The sequence below is a fragment of the Blastomyces gilchristii genome, assembly GCF_000003855.2.
Source record: "Blastomyces gilchristii SLH14081 genomic scaffold supercont1.6, whole genome shotgun sequence".
In the NCBI taxonomy this organism is placed as follows: domain Eukaryota; kingdom Fungi; phylum Ascomycota; class Eurotiomycetes; order Onygenales; family Ajellomycetaceae; genus Blastomyces; species Blastomyces gilchristii.
Window position 1 is genome coordinate 652213 of NW_003101677.1, and position 23641 is coordinate 675853.

The 23641-nt window shown below is 43.4% G+C and overlaps 7 protein-coding genes across 7 annotated transcripts; 4 read left to right on the forward strand and 3 right to left on the reverse strand.

Moving 5' to 3' along the window:
- The first annotated feature begins 4915 nt into the window (after window positions 1–4915).
- Window positions 4916–7110, forward strand: BDBG_03698 (low-temperature viability protein ltv1). Its single transcript, XM_002625593.2, has 2 exons — window positions 4916–5107; window positions 5192–7110. Exons 1-2 carry the CDS (start codon window positions 5085–5087, stop codon window positions 6561–6563), a joined length of 1395 nt encoding a protein of 464 aa, XP_002625639.1. The 5' UTR covers window positions 4916–5084; the 3' UTR covers window positions 6564–7110.
- On the reverse strand, window positions 6688–8981 carry BDBG_03699 (phosphatidylserine synthase). The gene is made up of 3 exons (XM_002625594.2): window positions 8414–8981; window positions 8001–8353; window positions 6688–7940 (listed from the first exon to the last, which is right to left on the reverse strand). The coding sequence occupies exons 1-3, from the start codon at window positions 8648–8650 to the stop codon at window positions 6938–6940; spliced, it is 1593 nt and encodes a 530-aa protein (XP_002625640.1). The 5' UTR covers window positions 8651–8981; the 3' UTR covers window positions 6688–6937.
- BDBG_03700 (NADH-ubiquinone oxidoreductase subunit) lies at window positions 8667–10328 on the forward strand. The gene is made up of 8 exons (XM_002625595.2): window positions 8667–8735; window positions 8811–8944; window positions 9005–9025; window positions 9130–9136; window positions 9204–9281; window positions 9350–9413; window positions 9520–9657; window positions 9744–10328. Exons 2-8 carry the CDS (start codon window positions 8894–8896, stop codon window positions 9790–9792), a joined length of 408 nt encoding a protein of 135 aa, XP_002625641.1. The 5' UTR covers window positions 8667–8735; window positions 8811–8893; the 3' UTR covers window positions 9793–10328.
- On the reverse strand, window positions 9815–14383 carry BDBG_03701 (filamentation protein). Its single transcript, XM_031721355.1, has 5 exons — window positions 14082–14383; window positions 13859–13982; window positions 13458–13793; window positions 12788–13398; window positions 9815–12731 (listed from the first exon to the last, which is right to left on the reverse strand). The coding sequence occupies exons 1-5, from the start codon at window positions 14085–14087 to the stop codon at window positions 10266–10268; spliced, it is 3543 nt and encodes a 1180-aa protein (XP_031577888.1). The 5' UTR covers window positions 14088–14383; the 3' UTR covers window positions 9815–10265.
- Window positions 14384–14391: 8 nt separating this feature from the next.
- BDBG_03702 (uncharacterized protein) lies at window positions 14392–19268 on the forward strand. The gene is made up of 2 exons (XM_002625597.2): window positions 14392–14868; window positions 14942–19268. Exons 1-2 carry the CDS (start codon window positions 14533–14535, stop codon window positions 16988–16990), a joined length of 2385 nt encoding a protein of 794 aa, XP_002625643.1. The 5' UTR covers window positions 14392–14532; the 3' UTR covers window positions 16991–19268.
- On the reverse strand, window positions 15705–19470 carry BDBG_03703 (uncharacterized protein). The gene is made up of 3 exons (XM_031721356.1): window positions 16999–19470; window positions 16540–16754; window positions 15705–16478 (listed from the first exon to the last, which is right to left on the reverse strand). The coding sequence occupies exon 1, from the start codon at window positions 18457–18459 to the stop codon at window positions 17431–17433; it is 1029 nt and encodes a 342-aa protein (XP_031577889.1). The 5' UTR covers window positions 18460–19470; the 3' UTR covers window positions 15705–16478; window positions 16540–16754; window positions 16999–17430.
- Window positions 19471–19624: 154 nt separating this feature from the next.
- On the forward strand, window positions 19625–23540 carry BDBG_03704 (SNF2 family helicase). The gene is made up of 4 exons (XM_031721357.1): window positions 19625–20061; window positions 20120–20307; window positions 20362–21737; window positions 21802–23540. Exons 1-4 carry the CDS (start codon window positions 19812–19814, stop codon window positions 22781–22783), a joined length of 2796 nt encoding a protein of 931 aa, XP_031577890.1. The 5' UTR covers window positions 19625–19811; the 3' UTR covers window positions 22784–23540.
- The last annotated feature ends 101 nt before the right edge of the window (window positions 23541–23641 follow it).

Genomic DNA, 23641 nt, shown 5'->3' on the forward strand with positions numbered 1-23641 from the left:
ACATTATCTGAGTGTGTAAGAATTCAAAGTGAGAGACTCAGCATTGTTCATGAAATTGTAGAGTGTTATTATTATCAATTAAATATTCTGAGATGTTAATTCTTACATATAATTCTGAGAGAAATCAGAATACTTCTTGTTATACTGCTTCAGTGAGTGCTTGAAGAAGTTCATCAGTTTAAGCTGCTGTATGTCATAGCTTATCTAATATAGATTTGAGAGAAGTTAAGATATCAGTGATAGTTTTAATCAGAGAAGCATGTATAGTGCTGTGAGCTGTTTTATCTTGATTAACTAGTATTTTCAGATTCAAGAGCCAGTGCTCTCAGTTCATTCAGTGAGTATCTATTACATTAGATGATATATCTTACTCTCATTATAAGAGAGCATCTGTCATTGAGTTCTGACTGTCAGAATGATAGTATATTATAAAATGAAAGCAGCTTAAGAACTCAGATCATTATATCTATCATTCAGTGAGTTTATAGATAGTTGTAAAGTATTTAAGATTCTTATAATCTATAACTATCTCAAATTCAGAGATACTTCAGAGTTCAGAGTCTTATTCTTCTAAACAGCATACAATTATAAGAAGTTTCTTATCATAGATTTCATAATTGCATTCAGCAGGACTCAGTTTCTTAGATATGAAGATATATAATTGTAGAACATTTTCATCATTATATTACAATATCACTTCTTCTGTTACATAGTCAGAGAAATCAGCTTCAATAACTATCTTATGATCAGAATCAAATATTATTAGCAGAGAGATATTAATAAACATCTTCTTTATCTGTGTAAATGCAGCTTCAGTATCTGCTAATCATTGAAATACTGAGTCTTTCTTAGTAAGTTCTATAAGTGATCTCATAATATCTGAGAAGTTTCATATAAATCACTGATAGAAGTTAGTAAATCTGATAAAGCTTTATACATCTTTCACAGTGCACAGAGTCTCTCATTCAAGAATAGCAGAGATCTTCTCAGAATTCATTCAAATTCTCTTATCAGCTTCTATGATAAAATCTAAGTATTTAGTACTCTTGACTTTGAAATCACACTTATCAATATCAATTGATAGTTCTGCTTCTCATAGTTATTGTAATACTCTTTGTATATACTCTTGATATTTCTTTCTGAATTCATCAGTGAAGATGAGAATGTTATCTAGATAAGTAGATATAAATTTATTAAGAAAGTCTCAGAGTGCTCAGTTGATATACTTCTGAAATATACTGAGAGCATTGATCAGTTCAAAGAATGTGACTACTCATTCAAAGAGATTATACTATATTCAGAATACTGTAAGTCACTCATCTTCTTCAGTAATGTAAATCTTATGAAATGCAGTGATGACATCTAACTTTGTAAATTATTGAGCTTGTTCAATGTGAGCTAGAGTTTCATTGATAAGAGATAAAGAATAACAGTCTTTCTTTATTAATCTGTTTAATTCTTGATAATTCACACAGAACTGAAGTTCTTCATCTGATTTCTTTACAAAGAGAATAGAGGCTGCAGTGAAAGAGTTACTAATGTATATGAATTCTTTATTCAACAGATCATTGAGTGTCTTTCAAAGAAGAAGAAGTTCATCTCAGAACATGTTATAAAGAGAGTCTCATGACAGTTTAAGATTCTTATCATTCTTTTTCTCTAACTTGATACTGTGATTCACTTCAGAATCTTATAAAGAGAGTATATTCATAATATTATCTTATCAGAAGATATCTAGATATTCATGATATTATTAAGAGAGTTTTGTATGAGAATCTATTATTGTAACACAGAACAACTTTTCTAGAGCCTTTTTAATATCAGTCAGACTGATGAAATAGATTAACATATAATTCTGCTATCAGTGAACTTATTAGTAACTCTGTCAGTGATTTTGATAATGACTTCTTTTTCAGAGTATTTCATAAGTATTGACAGAGATCTGTGTAAGATTCATAGTCTTGTGAATATTATCTTCATAAATTCTATCATCATTAAAGAATATCAAGCTTCTGTTTCAAGTATTTAGTAAGATGCCTTATTCAGATAGTCAGACAAGTTCTAGTATAAGATTATAATCAAGATTATCAACTTCATATGTGTAGACATCTTCATATTAATGTTCTCTTACATCTATGTTTAGTTTTATCATGTAATGAGTTCAAACATCTTTCAGATTATCAAATCCTGTGAGAAGTCAGAGTTTGAATAAAGAGATACACTGAAGATTATGATATCTTACAACTGAAGATTTTATCATTGCATAGTAACATAGATCACTATATATCATGGCTTTCATATTATACATATTATCAATCACAGTAGATATAAGAATTACATTCATTATCATTTTCTCTTCAAATTATTATCATCTGATCTCTTTAAGCTTTTATTTGTGAATTTGAACAGAAGCTAATCTTTTTCCTGTTTCACTGAGATATTCTCATAGTTATCTTCTGAATCTTTCTCTAATGTAACATGGTTGACATGAACAGACACTGATTCATCTTTTGAATAAGAAAACACTGATCTTTCTCTTGATTGAGAAGATACATAGATTAATCAGCAGTTGAAAGTAATATGCTCTGATCAGTTACAGTTGATACATACTTCTCATTGATATTAATCAGTGACTTCTTCAGAAGTGATCTCAGAAACTTGAAAGTCTGTTCAAATGACAGAGACTCTTGCTTATGTATAGACATTCAAGTCTACTCAATTTATAACATCTGCATCATTGTTATTCTTCAGTGTGAGTGTATAAGTTACTGAGATGTAACATCTTCTATCACTGTTCTGTATACTCTTGAGCTTGATAAGATGATCATTCAATGTTCAGAGCTGTGTGTAGAAGTCTTCATAAGTCTGATCTTCATCTATACTTACAAGAGTCTGTAAGAGTTCAAAAGTTAATATCTTCTTAAGTATACTAATCTTCATTTAATTCTCTCAAGATTGATCACCTGCTTCTAGAATTTTGATGTTAAAGTCAGAGATGAATGTTGTAAGAGAAGTGTTTCTCTGTCAGATACTCTGTAATCAATCTAATACTTTCTGTTGTATGACAGTGTCTCAGAACAGAATATCAAGATATTTAATAATATTATCAGATGTTTGCAACACTGATTCACATGCTTTTATTCATAAGTGAAATTTCTGTTTCATGTGATTCTTCAATTATTCATTGATATATCAATCTTGATTGATTAATAAATCAATGACATCTTCATCTATACTCAGTTTCACAAGCGATTCCATTCTTCATGATGAGTAGAGAGTGAGATTAGAAGTATTAAAATATACAGAAGCATTTAAGTGTTCTTTCAGTACTTTTATATTTATTTCTGTAGATGTTGAAATTGTATGAGTTAATTATTAAATCTCTTCATATTAATGTTGTTGAGTTGCATGCATATCAGTTATTTATTATTGTTGTAATTTCAATATTGCTTAGAGTTACTGTGACATCACATCTATACTCATATTTGAGAGTTTCATATTATTGTTAGACATGATTGTATTAATCATCAGATGTGTAATTGTATGAATATTTTATATATCTGAGTATCAGAACTCTTGAGTCTTTCACTGACATTCTCTTGTAAAATCTTACTCTCTTTGTAAGATCTTATTATAAGGTCAGAGTAACTGATGAGCAAGCTTCTATCTAAGAACTATCTGAAGACTCAGTGTTTACTTAACTGTTTAACTGTTTCTCTATTTCTTATGCATTGTTTACACATTTGAATATCTCAGTGAAAAATCATTTCTAATGAGAAGATGATATGTGAATAATCATTTTTAATAAGAAGACAATGAATGTTTTTCTAGTGTAAGAGGCCTACACTGAATAGATCAGTATAATATTGATAGATCTTATATAACAAAGAGAAAAACATTAGAGAAGAAAAGAAAGAGAAAGTGTAGAAATCAGTGATCAGAGTGAATATTTATACATGTATATAATAATGTATGCAGTGAAGCTTCAGAGTGAAAGAATCTATACATGTTTATAACAGTTGAGAATTGGTGATTGAGAATGGCTGAGAATCAGAGTGTACATGTTTGAGAGTGAAGTGAAAGAATCTATGAAGTGTAGCGAAATAGTCTATATAATTGATCAGGCGCAGCCCGCTACAATATTCTTCTTAAAATTATTACATGTTATTACTTACATTCTTCATAGAACTGATTTACTTCTTATTAATAATATTAATTATATAAGATTACTTTGTAATTAGCAAGATTTCTTCTTTTATATTAAATAGTTCTCAGAGTCTGTAAGAGTAACTGAGTTTTCTAATATACTTAATCTGATTCTGAAATTCTTCTAAAACTTTCATCAGAGTAGATATTCTTTCTTATTTCTATAGAAACTGTATCAGATCTGCACTAATAGTGTTATTAATATTAGTCAGAGTCTTATCTACTCTGCTAGTTTTCACTTATTTAATTTTCTATTAAAGTTTTATTATCTTTATCTTTATACAATTTATCTCACTTACAGAAGTTAAATTATATAAATTATTCTCTTAATTTAACATTCTGATAATGTATGAAACAATTAAATCTATAAAATCATTATCAAAGTTATTTATTATAAATATTATTAAGTTAACTGTTATTCTCTGTTGCACTTTCAGTACTTTCAGATTTTATTTTCTTCATACTAATATGTATTTCTTTATCAAATCTAGCATTCTATCAGATCTTAAATTAATTATAGATTTAAAGAGATATCAAGATACATTAAATAATTGTAAAGATGTGATTAGCATGTTATTAGCAGTTATTCATAGAAGGGCTTCATAACCTGTTAGAGAATAATGTTGTTGTATTATGTATATGTGTAATCTATCTAAGGTGAAACTATATAAGTTGGGTGGCACGTGATTAGGGTAGATGTAGTAATCACCAACAATGGAGAACATCACGTGGCCAAGTGTTATCGCACACGCCAAAAAGATAAATGCTGTTCGAGCACCAAACAGGAGAATCAACCTAGAGCGATAGTTGTCACCACGTTTCAAAGAAGCCGCGAATTCCATGTAATTTGTCACCTTAGTTTAACATATTTTAACAAAATGCCTCCACGCAGGCAATGGATGTAAGTTCACAGACCTCTTTCGCCTGCGCTGGGAAGGGTGGGCGTTGGGCATGGCTAACACACTGTTCCTTACTCGGCCTCTAGTGACAAAAAATCCGCAACCACCTATCAACTTTTTCACAGATCGCAAAATGACCCTCTGATACACGATGCAGACGCGGACGATAGAGTCCTCCATAGGGTATCCGGAGCTCCAATCACGGAATCAGCTCCAAAGATTTCCAAAACCTCCAAAGTCCTTGCGGAACTTGAGAAAGAATTTGAAGGCGCGCAAGTCCGGAAGAATGAAGGAGAAGCGGCGAACTATGGGATATACTACGATGACTCACAATATGATTATATGCAGCATTTGCGAGACTTGGGCGGGGCTGGGAGTGAACAGTCGCACTTTGTTGAAGCCGCGCCAATGAGGGGGAAAGGGAAGGCCAAAGGCATGAAACTTGAGGATGCATTGAGGGAGACTTCACTGGACGATGTAGAGGATTTTAGGTCGGTTCACGAGCATGATGTTCTCTCCACGGCTTCGACTTATTCTAGGAAGTCCACCTATCAAGATCAACAGGATGTCCCCGATGCCATTGCTGGGTTTCAGCCAGATATGGACCCTCGACTAAGAGAGACTCTGGAAGCTCTTGAGGATGACGCATTTGTTGATAGCGACGAGGATGGAGGTTTGTTTGAGTCCCTAGTGCAAGGTGGGGTGGATGCGGAAGTAGATCCCAGTGAATGGAGGGATACATATATTGAAGACGACGGTGAAGGCTGGGAATCTGACGCAACGGAAAAGGCACCGGAGCAACCAAGTGTAAGAACGCAAAATGCAGCTCCACCTTCCAAAGGACCTACAAATGATGAGCAAATCCCAGACACAACTGCCGCAGAGGGAGACTGGCTTCGCAACTTCGCACAATACAAGAAGGATATGAAAACAAAACCTTCAGCGCCCGGTACGCAAGGAGATACCGGCTCCGTGCTACCTGCTGGAACCGTGGCATCCACAATGTTCACTGCCGGCGGGACCCCGGTCCGCAGAAAGAAGCGCAAGGGTGCACTCACCAACCCATCGGCATATTCCATGACCTCATCTTCACTGGCGCGAACAGAGGGACACCGCCTTCTCGACGACAGGTTTGAGAGAATTGAAGCACTCTACTCGCTTGATGAAGAAGGGGAGGACTACGATGGCTCTAGCATGGCGGATGACATGTCTATGGTCAGCGGGATGTCGACGGTATCTGAAGTACCCAGCCTGGTTAGCGGGGGGACGCCGCTTCGGTCGGATTTCAATCAGATCATGGATGGGTTTTTAGACGATTGGGATGATCGTGGGGTGCATGCTAAGAGGAAGGGGGCGAAGGGAAAGAGAGGAAAGAATGGAAATGAGGTTGTCGGAATTAGGATGCTGGATGAGATTCGGCAGGGTCTTGGGCCGGCGAGGTTGCCTGGGAAAGTCTAAGGGGATTTCCTATCATTTTCTTTATCTTATTTTGGGCTCGATCTAATGATTGCATGTTTGGGTCATATTTTACTTATTGGATTCGAGGCGTTCTGTAGTTCAAATCGGTGCATGTATTGGTTTCGGCGCGATATTCTATTCGCAGCATTTCGCAGCATTTAGCAGATCGGTATAGATAAAAGGGATCCTATAAACATGTCGATGGATGGAAAATCTCGGACAGCAAGCATGATAGCAGTAATGCATTAAACTAGTTACTTATATTATACATGCGTTCCTCTAAATGTCTACAATAATGTCTTCCAAAGTTTTTGATACATAATGTACATACAATTGTGGCAGACTCCCGTCAGGACGTCTAAGGCTTGTTGGATCTACAACGCGCCCCCAACCTTCTCCACAATCCACATAGATAACCGCACATTCCACCCAACTCGCCTCTCAACCTTCCTCAGATCTTCCCGGGATATGGCACTGGCATCCTTCTGTAACCATTCAGTTTCCTTTGACAATCTCCGTTTCAGCGCTTCGTCAGAGGTTACCACGACTGCCCCAACCTCCAAATCAAGACTATAGCTTCTCTTTGTGTAGTTGCTGCTTCCTACGAAAGTGATGCTCGGGTGTTTTTCTTCGGGAAGAGTTATCCACAGCCCTTTTGCATGATAAGTCCATCCTCCTGGTTGTCCGACGGTTCCCCGTCGCCACTCTTTCAATTGAATAGAGTTAGTTCTTTGTGCCTCTGCAACACGATCCAGAAATCGTGCAGATAGATGGGTGTATGCCGCTGGGAGCATTCCTGATACTCCGGCCGAGCCATAAAACCCGTTTGCCCAGGGTGAGGCAGTCAGGACAGTTCCTTGAGTTTTTGATATGGCGGTTGCTGCTGTTGATGTGCTGGATATCAACAGAGACGAGAGAACAGGGTGAATGCTGAAGTAGCCTGCTGTAAATAGCCAGCGGGAGTTGGCCAGGGAGGGGGATGTTGAAAGAAGGCTAAGGATTTTTGTCACCGCAGGATACTCTGTGGATTCGTCAGGTTTTAATAGTGGACTGAACTGTGCCACTGGATAGACGAACGTGGGCTTTGATGACACTGGTGGCGGCAGAGGATGAGATTTCGTTGGTTTTATTAAAGGTGCTAAAACGGTAGATGCATATGCAATGAAGTTTTCCGGATCATCAAGCGGCGACGGGGCGCCATTAGACGCTGGCCAGGACAGAGCATATCCGGCCTTATCCCCCGGGTTTGGAAGGACGAGGAAACTGAGGCTACATACTGAATTATGGATTCGGGAGTAGTAATCCGTCAGCGGTTTAGAGTTAAAGACATGATATCTGTCTAATCGGTTCGTGAAGTAATCATTTGAGAGGTTCGCTCTAATATATGTGTTAGAACAGGTACGCCCTTATACGTAAATCGGAACAGTGATCTCACACCCGGATAATATTATTTCATCATCAATCCCATACAGCTTCATATGTTGCAGGCCCCATCCTTCGTTTATTCTCCTCGGAACGTATCTTTTCCTCAATCCGGTAAGGTTAGGGGTGTGAAACATCCGTATCTCGACGCGATCCGATCCATGCTCTGCAACTAGGGACGCTAAAAGTGATGCGCAGGATTGTTTTGGAGTTTCGCGGGTACCCCGTAGGGCATCCGTCAGAATCGAGACTCGGAGCTTCGGGTTTTGACGTAGGGCTTCATTTATGATTTCGATAAGCTCGAATTCCGTCTTTCCAATATAGAGAGTCGAAAGATATATTCTATTTTTGGCGTTTCGAATTTTATCCTACAATTGCAGTTTTTGTTAATGCCGTAGGGAGCAGACAAAGCGTTTTAACCCACTTACTTTCAGAGCGTCGTAGAAGCTAGCAGGAGAGTCTAAAATGTTAATCTGGGACGCCTGGATTTCAAATCTAGGAGCAATATTGTCCAACTCAATAGTTATGCTACCAAGGGACGACGCTGGATAGGACGTGGTTTGTGTGTGGCTTGGATGAGAGGAGAACTTCCGGACAGAACGTCGCGGGATGGGGGGCCTGCGGCATGAGTAACGAAGGGTTTGCACCCCGATACGTTTTATCATTGTGAAGAAAATGCGAAAATAATGCCAATTGAATACATGCTCCCTTAATTGGCTAGGAACATGAAGCCTAGAATTTGATAGTTATGTATGTAAATTCGGGCGGGAAGTTCGCCGCAACGGCATTCTTTTGGGAATCTCGGCGCTAAGCCTCTTTCGGCAGCATGACATCGAACATCACCAACTTCAAATCACTCAGCTTGACTGGAAGATTGTCAACGGAATACCACCTTTGCAGCCTTCAAGATGTCGACAATTCTCCGAACTGCCCGCAACTTGTGGCGGATAGGTTTCAAAGTTCGTCCACTCCCGTTTGCCGTTCTCAATGCCGATACTAACCACATACACATTAAACAGGAATACGGTCACCAGATGCAGGTACGCTTCACTTGCACGTACAATATTCTCTTTTCTGCCTCCTGGTTATCCAAGCTGGCTGGCTTTATGATATGCTCACCTAAGGTTTTGGTGCTGGATAATAGTATATGGGTTTGTCTCCTTCCCCACAGCTCCGCGCCGTGGAACAGATGGCTAACACGTCAGAAACCATTGATAGGCGATACCAAAGCTGGGACGTTGATAGCTATGGACCGATACGGAAACAAATATTATGAGAACATGGAAGAACTCCCACGTAAGAAATATCAGTTGTGCATCTGCAACACGCTTTGAATGCGTAAACTGATTTTCGTCTCGCTTTAGTTCGAACGCGCTGGGTGGATTACAAGGAGAAAGAATTCGACGCATCCCAAATTGACGTTGGCTGGTATATATTAATCCTCAATCAATCTTCTGAACCTCCTTTCAATTACACACTCCACTCCCGGGAATATAATGGAATTCTTACGTACTGTTCTATCTTTACTTCCTAGGCACGCCTGGTTAGCGTACATGGTCGACAAGCCGCCGACTCAAGATGCAATCTTACAGGCTGGCGTGCGATCATGGGAATTGCCAGAGCATCAGCCCACCATGACGTTAAGTCGTGGCGCGTACAAGCCATATTCTACGTGAGTCTTCCTTTGTACCGAGTTTGCATTTTCTGGCCCTCCACTTTCAGAACAATTGTACTTACAATATGTTTCGCAATATACAGCGTAAGGCCGAAATTTTCTGCCTGGAAACCTGTTGCGGCACGTCGATAAATATGTGTTCGGTTTAGATGGGCAAGACTCTGCCAAAGGCGTCTTTAATTGCACGTTTCGAGCTTTGAAGAGTGCTGGTTGGCGGCTACATTAAAAAATTGTATATATTCTCTTCTCTATGCTGATAGAAATTGATGCTTTATTCACAGTGAATGAAGATTTCGGGAAAGACAGCAATGTATTCTATGTCAGCAGATCTGGATTATATAGACGATTCAATATCATACTTGCTGAACACGAAAAGAAGCAACTTAGTCACATTCAAAGCATAGACACGGGGCAAATAGGCGTTTTCATGAGACAGATGTCGCTCAAAACGTGGAGTGGGTATTCCTGTGCCCAAGGAAATAATATCTAATACGAACAAAAATTACACCAAGCGAAAACTGGGTCAGGGGTAAAATGTGACATTAATTGCTCAATAGAAAAAAATAACTGAAGCTCTTGTAGGGAGTGCCTTCATCGATAGTAGCTCATAGGACATATCCTCCAGAGCCAACGTTCCACCAATGTCGGATAGGTTTTTTATCCTCAAGCTCCACACACCACCAGAGAACTTCTTTAGCTTTATCAATTTGCCCGCTTTGCTCATAGGCTCTTGACAACGCAAACCACGCTTCGGAGTTATCCCACGCGCTCCCGAGTTTGGTCAACGCGGATAGAAGGCCATACGCCCTATCACGTGCAGCAAGCCGATCCAGGGCTTCGGGTGTGCTTTCCTGTGATAGAGAAGGGCCGCTGTTGCCACTGGTCTGCTCGCCGTCGTGCGTCTGGGAGTTTGCTTTGAGCTTTGACGAATATGACAAGAGAGAAACACCAGATGTGATGGTGTCCAGGTCGGGTTCAGGCTTCTCGGGAGGCAAAGTTTGATCGTAGATATCCAAAAGTAGGTTAGCCAGCCCTACTGTGGCTGATGGGTGGTCTGGATAGTACATAAGAGCGTCTTCAAAATGGTTGATTGCGTCATATGGGTGCGATTGCGCCAGCGCGAGATTGCCTCTTTCAGCGTACACATCCCCCCAAAGCTCGTCTGAACTCTTTGTGCCTCCCCACCCTGCGTCGGCGAAAGCTCTCGCTGAAGACTCCTGTTCTGCAATGAGTGTTTCCACACATCTGGCTTGTTCTGACGCCTCATTGCAGGCTTCTAGCGCGTCCTCGAAGAGTCCTGCACGTCGATAAAGTCCTGCGATGAACAACCATATTTTAATCAGCAAACCATGGGCGTGTATTTGCGTCTGGACTTTCGGAAACCGAGTGAGTGCGCGTGTAGGGGAGTCGAAGCGAAAGCTTCGTGAACGTAGGCCGCATCGGAGTAGATTTCTTGGTGGACAACAGGAGGAAGTGAACTCTTTGCCGTGCGTTTTATGATTGTCATGATGTGTTGATACATGACCCTGAGGTGGATGTTCGTTTCGAGGGACTTGGGGGAGTGCGTTGGCGGATATCGATGAGTTTTCCTCCGCATGTTGACGTTGGTGTTTTTTGATTGTATTTGCGCCAGTTGAGCGAACTGATTTGTCTGAGCTGCGTGGTGGTATAGATTTCGTGCTACCGTCCCGCCGATGAATTTTGTGCCGTGCAGAACCACCGGTGGCCTCTGAGTGAGGATGCTCGCTTGATGCAAACCGATCCTCATCCGTAACTTGAATTGTTGGTGCGTCTGGATCAGTAGGAACACCTCCAGACGAGGTTGATGGTACTCTTGGGGTAATATTGGCTTCTGCCCTAAGTGGGTTGTCTTTCTCTCCATATTTAACACTCTTCCTTCGGCCGAAAATACTACCGCGGAAGCTTCGAGTTGTTCCCGCTGAACTCTTAGGGGGTATGAGATTATCCGACCCTTTTAGTTCGATTTTTTTATCAAGTTCGGGATTCGTGAACAAACGACCGTAAAGGCTGAGCAATTCCTCAGAAAGGTTTAGTGCATACTCTGGGCCGTGCAGTATTTCCAGCAGCGTAAGCTGAGTAATCCGTAGCTCAATAATGCTCTCTTTCTCTCGTGCTTCCATTTCGTTAGGTGTGCCTCTACTCATCTCGATGGCGGCAGCTGACAGCCAATGAGCTGATTTCTCCCCGAGGTCTTGTCGCTTATTCTGAGAAAGCTTTTCATTTTGTTCATGAAGAAAATCGACGCTTGGCACGCTTTCAAAAGCGGCATAACATGTTTTGCTTGCAGCCTCGAAATCTTGTTTTGCACTTAGTAAAAGAGCTAGTAAATGCCATAGCGGTACAAGATCTCGCTCCTTGGTACTAGTCCAATGCGATTGTCCGTGCGCGCCCGCGTCCACGGACTGAGCCGACACCAATGCGGCCCGAACACAATCAATCGCGCCGTTAAGGTCCCTAGTCTCTGCAAGCAGGAGTCCAAATGCGAAGGACGATGCCACATCTGTGCCCTCTGGGGACTCATAAGCCAGGGATTTTTCAAACGCAGCTAGAGCATCAGCTTGGATGTCAGTTCGTGCTTCATTGATTGGAGTCCATCTTGCCCAGTTCGCGAGGCCTATTCCGATAGCCCGATATGCTATGGAAGCTGCTATGGGAGACAAAGCTCTGCTATGGGAAGAGGCAGTGATTGACTCTGGTGAAACTCGTCCGTTGGGTAAATCGGTCGTCGAGCTGTTAGTCATCAGCTCATCGAGTAATTCTTGTAGCATATCGGTCAATTCCTTTGCTTTTTCCGCTTCCTTATAGGAGCCGAAGCAAGATAGCATGGTGATTCCCTCGGAAAGTGTGCGGGCGAATATCTCATCGTCCTCCAGCTCACCTGCAGCCTCCGGAGATTTTTTTGCCCGCGCTTTTGCGCTAGTAGTGAGATCGATGTATGTTTCTAGTGCTTTGATCGCAAGGTTAAACTCGGCTAAAGCTGCGTGGACATGGAAAAGGCGGCGTAGGATGAGGGTAGAATGAAATGTCATGGTAGCTGCTCGATACAGCATCTAAGGAGGGGCGGGGTTAGCATAATAACAGTGGCGCTCTTGGGACAACAACTCACATCCAGAACGTTGCGAGAAAAAGCATCCTGTCCACCTTCCCCGAAATCGTTGTCCCGCCACTCTGACCCAGAAAGGACCTCCCAATTTTGGATGAACTGTTCTACCCAGGCCTCAACTTCTCTATTTTTAACCTCTGCCTTTGGAAAGGTTGTATTTTTAATCACAATATTTTCACAAATAGTCTCCACACGACGGAATTCCGTTGTCAATTGGGCACGCTTCTGGCTCTCCGACGGACAAGTGTAAACTACTTGGCGCAAAGTCGATGATAAAAGCGTGTAATAGGTTTGCCATATCGAAGCTCTTGACCCTGGGCTCGCTGGTGCAGTGCTTAAAACAGTTGATGCCGGGTCACCTTGTTTTACGTTACGGTGGGATGACCAGAGCCGGAATGCCTTCAAGGCGAACTCGACAGTTTGCTCATTTGCCAGGGGACCTTCGGATGCAGCTTCGCTTGCAATGAGTGCGGCCTTAGCCAATAACTGTTCAGACCAGAATAGGAATTGTGGACTTGACGGGGAGTTCGAAACCGGAGCGGAAACCCAAGGTAAAACTGATTTGAAAGTGCGTATCGCATCCTCCGACCCCGAAACTAACGCCTGAGCTGAGCCTAGAAAACGAGTTAGTATGAGTTCCGTAATATAGCATTAAAATCCAAGGAATCTATACCCTTCATATATCCACCCTTTATAATGCAGACTTCTGTCCAGGGCGATAGGACCTGTTGATCCCCAGACAACATATGCAGTGTTATATCGAAATCTTTGGGCAGACGGGAGGCCGCCAGTGCAGGTTCTGATAGTGCCCAATGCAACCAGCCCAAACACACTTGCGCTTGGAAAACATCCTGTGGCGGGCTCCCTTCCTCCCCCATTACAGACAGCAATCCTGGTATGAGATCATGGAGCTTTGTCTCTGTGGATCCCGAGCCGGTGGAGGAAGTGGTAGGTCGCTTGTTCAGGTAGGCTGCGACATGACACTCGGCACGCGCAACCGCCACCAGACCTAATAAAGGACCCGAGTGTCAGTAAATATTGTTGTGGGGATTAGGGACAAGACGTCAACAGTACATTTTCGCTCCGGGCAATGCTTTTCAACTTTTCGAACGAGCTCTGGAACGTCATTCCAACTATCGTTGCATCTAGCGGTATCCAGAGACTCAATATAGCGCTGCCCCTTCTCGGGGTTTCGACCCTACATAGTTCACCTTGTTAGTGCCATCGGGCCTGCTTCTGTATCACAGAGATGTAGAGCTAGGGTTAAAACTCCGAACTGAGGCAAAGGGCCAAATACAGTCATGGTTTTGTGAAGCTCAGTGGATGGAACTGTCACCACATCAGAAACATGGTTGGTAAAGCCAAAAAAAAAAAAAAAAAAAAAAAAAAAAAAGCAGTGCTTGACAAGATCCTAGGACAAACGTGTAGCCAGAAGAATACCAGAGGCCGTTTCAGTTCCTGGACAGAAAGGACAGAAACGAGCTAAATGAGACCGAGCCCGGCAGATGACGATCGCTTGGCGGTAATAACCAACTTAGCGCCAAGGGACGCGGCAAAGAACCTTGGTCCCGCGCCAATCTCCGCAAAAAAAAAAAGTTCTGCTAGTGAATTTCAACTTTTATCCCCGCTCAGATTTTGGGATTGAAAGCAAAGCGCCTCTTATGAATCGCTAAGAAATGTCTCGTTGACCGGTTTTTCTAAATTCCGAGACTATTCAATTTCCAGCTTCAATCCTTCCGCCGCCCGCCATGGCAGCTCCTACTTGCCTCCGCGCCGCGACGCACCGCTTACTTACTACACCAGCGAAAGAGCTCCCGTCGATTGCAATCTACCTTGCGACAGCTTTCGCTGATTGTGGAAGTATATTATCGGCTCCTCAAACCCAGAAAAAAACTCCAAGGGAGTCAGATACTGCATTGCTTGTACAGAAATTAAAAGCCCGCATCACGAGTCTGCTTCAAGATCATCGCGTTGAAGGACGCTGGACTGCGGTTATCCTTGTGAAGGTAGTAATAGAAGCAGGCCAGTGGGAGATTCTTCGCGGTTCTGAGGCTTGGGTTCGGGCTCTACTAAGTATTCTAGCGGTGAGTTTCATTCGTTTTCTCGTCTCGTGCACCTAATCCTGTTCATCCCAACTCCTGCTAACCGCTGACACAGAGATCTGACCCACTGTCAACGAAAAAACTGTGCCTCATTACCTTGACTCGCATATTCCGACTAACTTATCCATACCAAACATTGGTGCGAGAAATAACGACACCGTCGCTGCCCACTTTCATTACATCTTGCTTGAATTTAGTTTCTGTGAAGCCAGTAGCCGGGCAAGCGAGGCAACTGAAACGGATTACTCCATTGCTTGAAACTGTGCTGCATGTGTTTCTCGAATTGCTTCCTCATCATCCTACCATATTTCGCCCGTTCTCTTCCCAAATCCACGGCTTGATTCTGCCCCTCGTGGGGTCGTTTGGCGTTCCTGGTTCATTGTCAAAATCTGGGGTACGCCTGGCGCAGCAGCTATTTATCGCGCTACATCAATGTGCTCCAAAGAATACCAGTGGAGAAGAATGGCTTAAGGCTTGCAGGGCTACAATATCGTCCATACATCAGACAAGCGATCACCTATTCCGAGCGGTTGTAGAACAGTGGGAGTCTGTTGATAACTCCTTACGCCAAGCATCTAGATCAAAGAATTACAATCGCCCAGTTGGAGATGATAGCCCCGACGCGCTAGGGTCTCCAACCTGGCAGGGTATATATGCTGGCACTGAGAAGTTAGAAAGTCTTCTAAAGCTGCTTACTGAATTCGTTGCAATGCCAACTAGCTCCACAATCTCGATGCCTTTAGGGTCCATACTTGATGTGTCCAATCGCTTAGTTTCGGTGACTTCCCCTTTATCAGATGATGACGCTTCACAGCGTGGGACAGAATTAAATCTCGAAGTTGGCCGGGAGGAACGGGAGTGCCTTTGGGCTGAGTTACCCAAACTTCACGTTGCGACCCTAGATCTGCTGCGCGCTGTCGTCGAAAGATTTGGTCTAGGGAGTATCTCAATTGCACAAAGCTGTCTTGATCAAACTCTTTGGACGTTTGAAGCTGAAAGCGGCAATGTCAACATACGGATTGGCGTTTACCAAATAATAAAGACTGTCATGCCTATCATTGGGCCGTCCATCACAAGACCTGGTGTAACATCCTTGGCATCAATCATCAGATCCGCGTGCCAGGACCTCCTGCCTTCCTCAGAAAACAAGGCTGTTGGCGTTAATCAGCATCTTAGTGCCAAGTCTGCCGCGAAGCCAAACCCGTCGACAAGCAATGTAGACTCTTTCCTGAATCTAAACCCAATAGCCACCATTGACGCGGAACATTCTTTCCCTGGGTTAAAAGGTGCGGCTGAGGATCTTCTTACAAGCCTCCTCACAGCCCTTCCGACGGAACACACACCACCGTATCTCCGGACCGAAATTGACCGAACGGCGATCATAACAAGGAGCAAATCTATCATGATGGCCAGCGTCCTCAACCCCGTCCCAGCAACGTCTAGTCGTTGCAATACCCCGAGCATTATCCCATTTCTTGCTCGATGTTACCCAGAAACGCCTGGAGTTGAATCACTTCTACGGCCAAGGATGCCCGTCCTAATAGGAGTCTCTCAATCAAGCGAATGGGAACTGGCGAATGAAGAAGACGAATCTAAACCGAAGTCAATGGCCGCTTTCGTATCGTCGTCAAATGTGGTACCTGAGGAACTCACTCGGCCAATAAACAAACGAGCTTTGGATGATATTCAAATGACTGATGAGCAAGCACTTCCACCAGCGGCATCTCATAATCTGATGACTTCACAGACTAAAAGAATACGTGTTGAAACGATGCAATCCTTCAATTCCTCGGCGACGACTCTTACGGGACAAATACCTGCTGTTCCCACAACAGAAAGGACCACGGACTTCGATAAACCAGCGCCAGCTATTCAATCAATCCTTAGACAAAATTCTCAAATTGCAGCAACCAGTACAGAGAAAATTGAGAGAAGGAGTGGCGGTGCAGATGACGCGAGACAGGAGGCTTCCATTTTACCTGTCAAGGATACCAGTGCAATTAAGAGTGGTGGTTCCGGGGAAGGTGATGACGGATCTGATGATGAGATTCCCACGCTGAATATTGAACCAGACACCGATGAAGACGAGGAGGAAGACGAATAATTACCTACGTATTTGATCAAACTTGGAAATCGCACAGCATCTCTCGATCGAACCACGTCATTTTATCTAATTATAAGTCATGTATTGTCTAATCTATAAAAATCTTGAAATAGGGTGGAATTAGGGGCAACTGGAGAAAAATAGCATACTTGGGATGGTTCTTCAACCCTATCTGCGAGTTTCCCCCAGGAGACTTAAGTAGCCAAAAAAATATTTGAAAAGCATGCTCGGGATACCGAAAAAGAATTCCTCCGCCTTTTCTATCGAGAGGTCGAAAGCTTAATTGAGGAAAATTCAGTCACGCCACGGAAAGGGGCCACCTCTCCCCTTTCCATTCATATCATGAGAGTATTTGAAACTGGCCAATATAAGTTGCGCATGTCTGGAAAATGTATATCCACAGCGAGCTTGTAGGTCTATTGACACATTCAACTCAGATTTCACATAATCCGTATCCCAACATCCCACCACTTCTCGCCTCTCCATTGCTTAAAGGCCTGCCCTTTCCAGCACCACCAGCCTTGACCCTCCGCACCAAACCCCAAACCACGAATGGGGCTGAGTGGAACCGGCTCAACCAACCATATTCCGCCTTTTGCGAAATCATCCGCACCCAAGGGTCCAATTAGAAACGCCCATGTCACAACGAAGATGAAATTTGTCGATCGACGGAGCCAACGCGGAGGGTTAAACGGGAGAAGGGTAACGATATTCTTGGCAACGAAGTCCTGAAACATGATTGCCGGGGCTTGAAGGAAGAAAAACAAGAAAAGGTTGGGGAAAGGTTTTGTTGGGGCGAGTTGCGTGTAGCTGCCGGCGGCGTGCAATAGGCCACTTAGACCAAACGCAATGTAAAGCTGGAGAGATTGTCTTACGAATGGCTTTTGGAGTCGCTGTGGAAGATGCGCGTAGATCCAATTGCTGGGCTGGAGGAAGTTGAAGCGGAAAACCTGGTGCCACCACTTGCTCCAGAAGCCGATGAGCCCGTGATCTAGAAGCGAGGAAAAGCAAGGTCCGAATATTTTTGGATATAACCATGGGGCTTCAATTGGAATGGATGTCCATGTGCGAGCGAAAGGGACCCATAATGAAATGCTAAGAGAAAGTAGAGAAATAGCCCAAGCCGTACATTCTACTGCACATATAACGCCCATCACTGAGAGGAGAAGTCGATAGGCTTGGGTAGTAATATTTCCGAACGTGCCGAAGGAGTCAAGAGGAAATGGGGGTGGGGAAGAAACAACGCCCCAGAAATAGGGATCGAGCATCATGATGACTTTTAGAGCGTCTAGGCCAAGATAACTCCATGTCATCTGGAATAGTGCGGACTTGGCGGCGGATTTGGTATTACTCAAGTTCATAATTTCGGGCTTCCTAACTCCACGTGAAAGCGGATCGAGGTGAGAAGAAACTGATTTTGGTAATAGGGGAATTGTAGAAATACGCCAATTCCAGCCAGGGCCCCGCATATTGACAATAAGGTCCTAGACCCATACCAAACGATGAGGAAATGTGTTTGGATACGCTTGCCACCGCAAAATATACATCTCGCTGCCTGCTTCAGGGCGATGGTTGCACTTGATTCCCGGTTGCAGGGCCTTCTTTGTAGTTCGTGACAATCGGAAATTTGTGTTTCCAATTTCTTTATCTTCAAGAGATCTGTTGGATATGGTCGCTAAAACGTGATTCTCAGAACAACTGGAGCAGTTTTCCCTATTGTGTGCAAATATTGTCGTTCGTTCAATGCGTTTGAAACGTCCTTGAGGATCGTTTAAAACTAGCAATGACGCACTCAACATTATATACCAGAAGGAAGCGATTCCGACAACACATCCATTCCCTCCAAGATACATTCGGGATTGGATGATGTTCAATAATCCTGAACAAATCACAGAGCCAAACGACAGGTATTTGATGATTGTAAAATGCCCATTCCGGGGGGTTTTCACAAGGAGTGAGAGAACAAGAATGATCAAGGGTGCAAAGCTATGGGGGAAGAGAACCGGCCGGATCCGCCCAGCAGCAATGGCTTCATCATACTTGTTCTGAAGTTGCCGAACCGCAACGAGGTACGATGGCGGAATAACAATTTCACCATGTTTCATTGTTATGTATAGACTAGGTAGGGTGGCGTAAAGGAATTCGTAGTTCCTTTGGTTTCGTATCCGACTACCGTTAGGAAGAGGGATGTAAAAGTAGCGGTTGTTGGCAAAAGCTTCCACGAGCTGAACAGAGCTTCGCTAAATAGCTCCAATCATGGTCAATGTTTCGACAGAGGCCAATTATTTAGGCAGTAGGGTCACCGAAAAACGAAAGAAAAAAGCCGCTCTATTTATTGGTTCGCTTGCCCCGACTCAGTATTGGAGTAGTTGCACCGAAAATTTACAGTGTCAAAACAGATTATCAGCTGGCCATTGTTGACATATTGATAGCTTCAACTTCTTCATCTTAGTGATGAGCAAAGATTTATATAATCACGCCATATCATGATAACTACCATTTTGCCTGGAGCAGGGAAAGCTATGGGGTCAAAATAAAGTTTTTAGGACCAGAATTAAGGTTATTCACGTGACATCGCGGCGTAGCGCGCTTTTATTTCAGGGGCTTCAACACGCGCCTTCGAGGGAAGGACAATTCTTCGCAAGCTGCGCGCAGACAAAAATTCAATCCACATCTCACCCACTTCCGCATAGAGACCTATTTTATTACTCATTAAACGATTTTATTGGCCCATCGCATTCCCTTAGCATTCCACGCACATTTGGCATCCAAGTAGGGGAGCTCGCCCGCTTTTGACATCACATTTTGATGTCGAGCGCAGATGGCTTCATCCCGAGATAAGCGGAAGATTGAGATTATCGATCTCACGGACTCCTGCGATCAACCACGCAAAGCAGCGAGATTTCCCAATTCTACTTCTGCCGGACACCGAAGCATCGAGTCCTCTCAGAATCATTCGTTTAGCCAGGGAAGGGGTACACAGGCAGATGAGGACGAAACGGGTGCCTCTGAGATTGTAGACGCCGCCCAAAGTTTGGATGAAGATGCTTTTACTAATTTCCAGCTATATGGTATTTACTATGTCTTGCCTTTTCATATCCTTTCCGTTCAATTACTAACTGTTCGCAGACACTCTCTCGTCAAAAGTCGTTGGCCTTAGATACTACAACGGGCACGCAACGGCTGGGGAATATGTAGCAATCAAAAGAGAGCCAAATAATCGTTATGATCCAAATGCTATCCGGGTTGATAATGTTATGGGGACTCAAATTGGACATCTTCCTCGCACTATTGCTAGCAAGTTAGCACCATACATGGTAAGTATACCTGGCAATCAAAGACATAGGGATTTGCTAAAAAAAAAAGCTCAGGACTCTAGATCGCTGCTCGTAGAAGGCATATTATCTGGTGACAAGGGTTTTTTTGATTGTCCCATCGAGCTTAAACTCTACGGAACTAGCCAGCCAGTTCAACAGGTAGAACTTATGAGGAAAATGGAGCGCGATCGCCTTCCTCTCAAAACCATCAAACACTTCCGAAGGGAAAGGGCGAAGCAATGTGCGGCGTACGCAAGAGAGGCTGCAAAGCAGGCCGGGAAACAAGCCCGCCCTCTAGCAAAAGGCAAAGGCCAACAGTGGCAAGCTTCTGAAAACCCAACCTATACAAATCTATATATTCCAAATGGAAATGAATCTCAGAAGGAAATAGCCTCCCTGGAAGATATCATCGGCCAAAGCACAAGCTTTAATCCTAGAGAGATGGGCCAAGTTGTGGAAAAGTTTGGAACAAACGAAGAGGAACTAGCGAGGATGCCCATGGCATCATGTCCGAAGGCTCTTTCCACAGAATTGCTTCCGTATCAACGTCAAGGTCTTGCATGGATGCTGGACAAAGAATCTCCAAAGTTCCCAAGTAAAGGGTCTCGAGACGTTGTCCAGCTTTGGAAGAGGTCTGGCAACATGTTTACAAACATCGCGACTAACTACACAACGGCAACGGAACCACCTCTTGCCAGCGGTGGCATTCTAGCGGATGATATGGGCCTCGGGAAAACAGTACAGATTATATCACTTATATTGGCTAATTCAGCCCCGAAAACAAAAGAATCATCGAAAACGACCCTTGTTATCTCACCTCTTGGCGTTATGAGCAATTGGCGAGATCAAATCGCACAACATATTCACAACGATCAGGCCCTCAGAGTTTTGATTTATCACGGAGTGGGTAAAAAGGAGGCAAAGAACCTCAATAACTATGATGTGGTTATTACTACGTATGGAGCTCTTGCTTCGGAATATGCTCCAATTGAGAACAAATTACCGAATTCCAAGCCCTCGCAAGGGTTATTCTCTTTACGTTGGCGCCGGGTCGTCCTAGACGAGGGCCATACGATTAGAAACCCTCGTACCCGAGGAGCGCGCGCAGCATGCAAGTTGGAAGCCGATTCTCGATGGTCGCTCACCGGAACACCCATCGTCAATAACCTAAAAGATTTATACTCACAAGTAAAATTTCTAGGAATTTCAGGAGGCCTCGAAGACCTGACAGTCTTCAATAGCGCTGTAATTCGTCCCCTTACTGCTTGTGATCCAAATGCGAACCTTCTTCTCCAGGCCTTGATGGGTACCATTTGTCTACGACGGAAGAAGGACATGAATTTCATCAATCTCCGTCTTCCACCACTTTCTTCCCATGTGCTTCACGTCAAATTTCTTCCACATGAACAGGAGAAATACGATATGTTTCAGTAAGTGCTTAGCATATCCAATCCAATTATCTTTTGTCCCAACACCAGCTAAGAAAGAGTCTAGGGCGGAAGCCAAGGGAGTCCTTTTGGACTATCAAGCCAATGCCAATAACAAGAATGGAGGTGCAACGTATTCTGTTCTCCTCGAAGTTCTACTCCGCATGCGCCAAGTGTGCAATCACTGGAAGCTTTGCCAAAACCGCATTAATAACCTTATGGAACTGCTAGAACAGCACAAAGTGGTAGCATTAACCCCTCAAAATATCAAAGCACTCCAAGCTCTTCTTCAACTTAAAATCGAAAGTCAAGAAATGTGCGCTATTTGCCTTGACACCCTCCGTCAGCCTGTCATTACTCCATGCGCTCACACGTTTGACTATTCTTGCATCGAACAAGCCATTGAGCGCCAACACAAATGCCCACTTTGCCGGGCAGAAATCGAAGACTGCAAAAGTCTAGTTGCCCCTGCGGCAGACCTTGGCGAAGATACAAATGAAATTGACATCGATCCCGAAACTACCAGCAGCAAGATTGAAGCTCTGCTGAAAATCCTCACAGCTAAGGGCCAAGCACCCAATACGAAAACTGTCGTCTTCAGCCAATGGGTGTCTTTTCTTGACATAGTCGAGCCCCAGCTGGCGCGTAATGGCATCACATTTGCCCGCATAGATGGCAGAATGAGCTCTGCCAAACGAGACGCAGCGATGAAGGCTCTATCAAACGACCCAAACTGCACCGTGCTTCTTGCTAGTTTAAACGTCTGCAGTGTCGGCCTTAACCTCGTCGCAGCAAACCAAGTCATCCTTGCCGACAGCTGGTGGGCTCCAGCTATTGAAGACCAGGCTGTTGACCGCGTATATCGTCTAGGACAAAAAAGACCAACGACTATATGGCGTCTTGTGATGGAGAACAGTATTGAAGATCGGGTCCTACACAAGCAGAAAGAGAAACGTACGCTGATGACGACGGCGTTCAGAGAGAAACTAGACCGAAAGGGTGAGGATCGGATGTCACGTATTGCCGATTTGGAGAAATTACTTCAGTAATAGTGCAGCTCCTTCTGTTGCACTAAATCCTTGCCCTGCTACTCTATATTTTCATCTCAAGAAATCGTTTCGACCTTGAACTCCCATCTACCTACAGCTCCTGCATATACTGTCTTCAATTTGTTGGGAAATTCTGTAACACAATCTTTACAATTTCTTTCATCCTTCCTTTCTTTTCCGTAATTTAATACCTACTTGCTACTCTCTCTTTCCATTTCCATTTGTTACCTTCAAATATTCCTTTTAATCATGTTTGCAGTTTTTACTCTTGCCAACCACACTCGCCTTGATGGGAACCAGATGTGGACTTCTTGGCAAAGACTGTTTTAAACCGCTTTTCCATTCGTTACAGCCATTTTAGTTGCATCCAATTCCAATCCACTTGCTCGAAAAACAATTTTTGTGATAACCAGCGCGCTATCCACTAATGAGCTCAGTCTTCGGTCACCAGGGTTTCTATGCAGGTCCTCACCAGAAGGTCTCTCAGTGGCCGTCTCATAACTTAACAAAACTATGCGGTAACGTAAACCGTGCCCGCTCTCTGTGAAGAGGACTCCTCCGGCCCCCATTGCTTGTATTGCGGTGTCCTGGCGAGCTAGGGCGATTCAAACGAATAATTACTTATTAATTGGTGGTCCGAGCCAGTCGTTGAGTCTAGAATCCGCCCCAGGTCTTAAAAATTCAAATCCTCGGTGACTTTTCTGGTGATCTTCTGTAGGGGATCTTGTAACCCCGGGTTAGAAGCCCCTAGAAGCCAAAAGTATATCCTTGTATGTATATATGTGTACCTTCCGCAGGAAGGTTTAGCCAAACAGTCTATCACTGTTGTCTTGGACTAGGGAGGACTCGGTTTCCGGC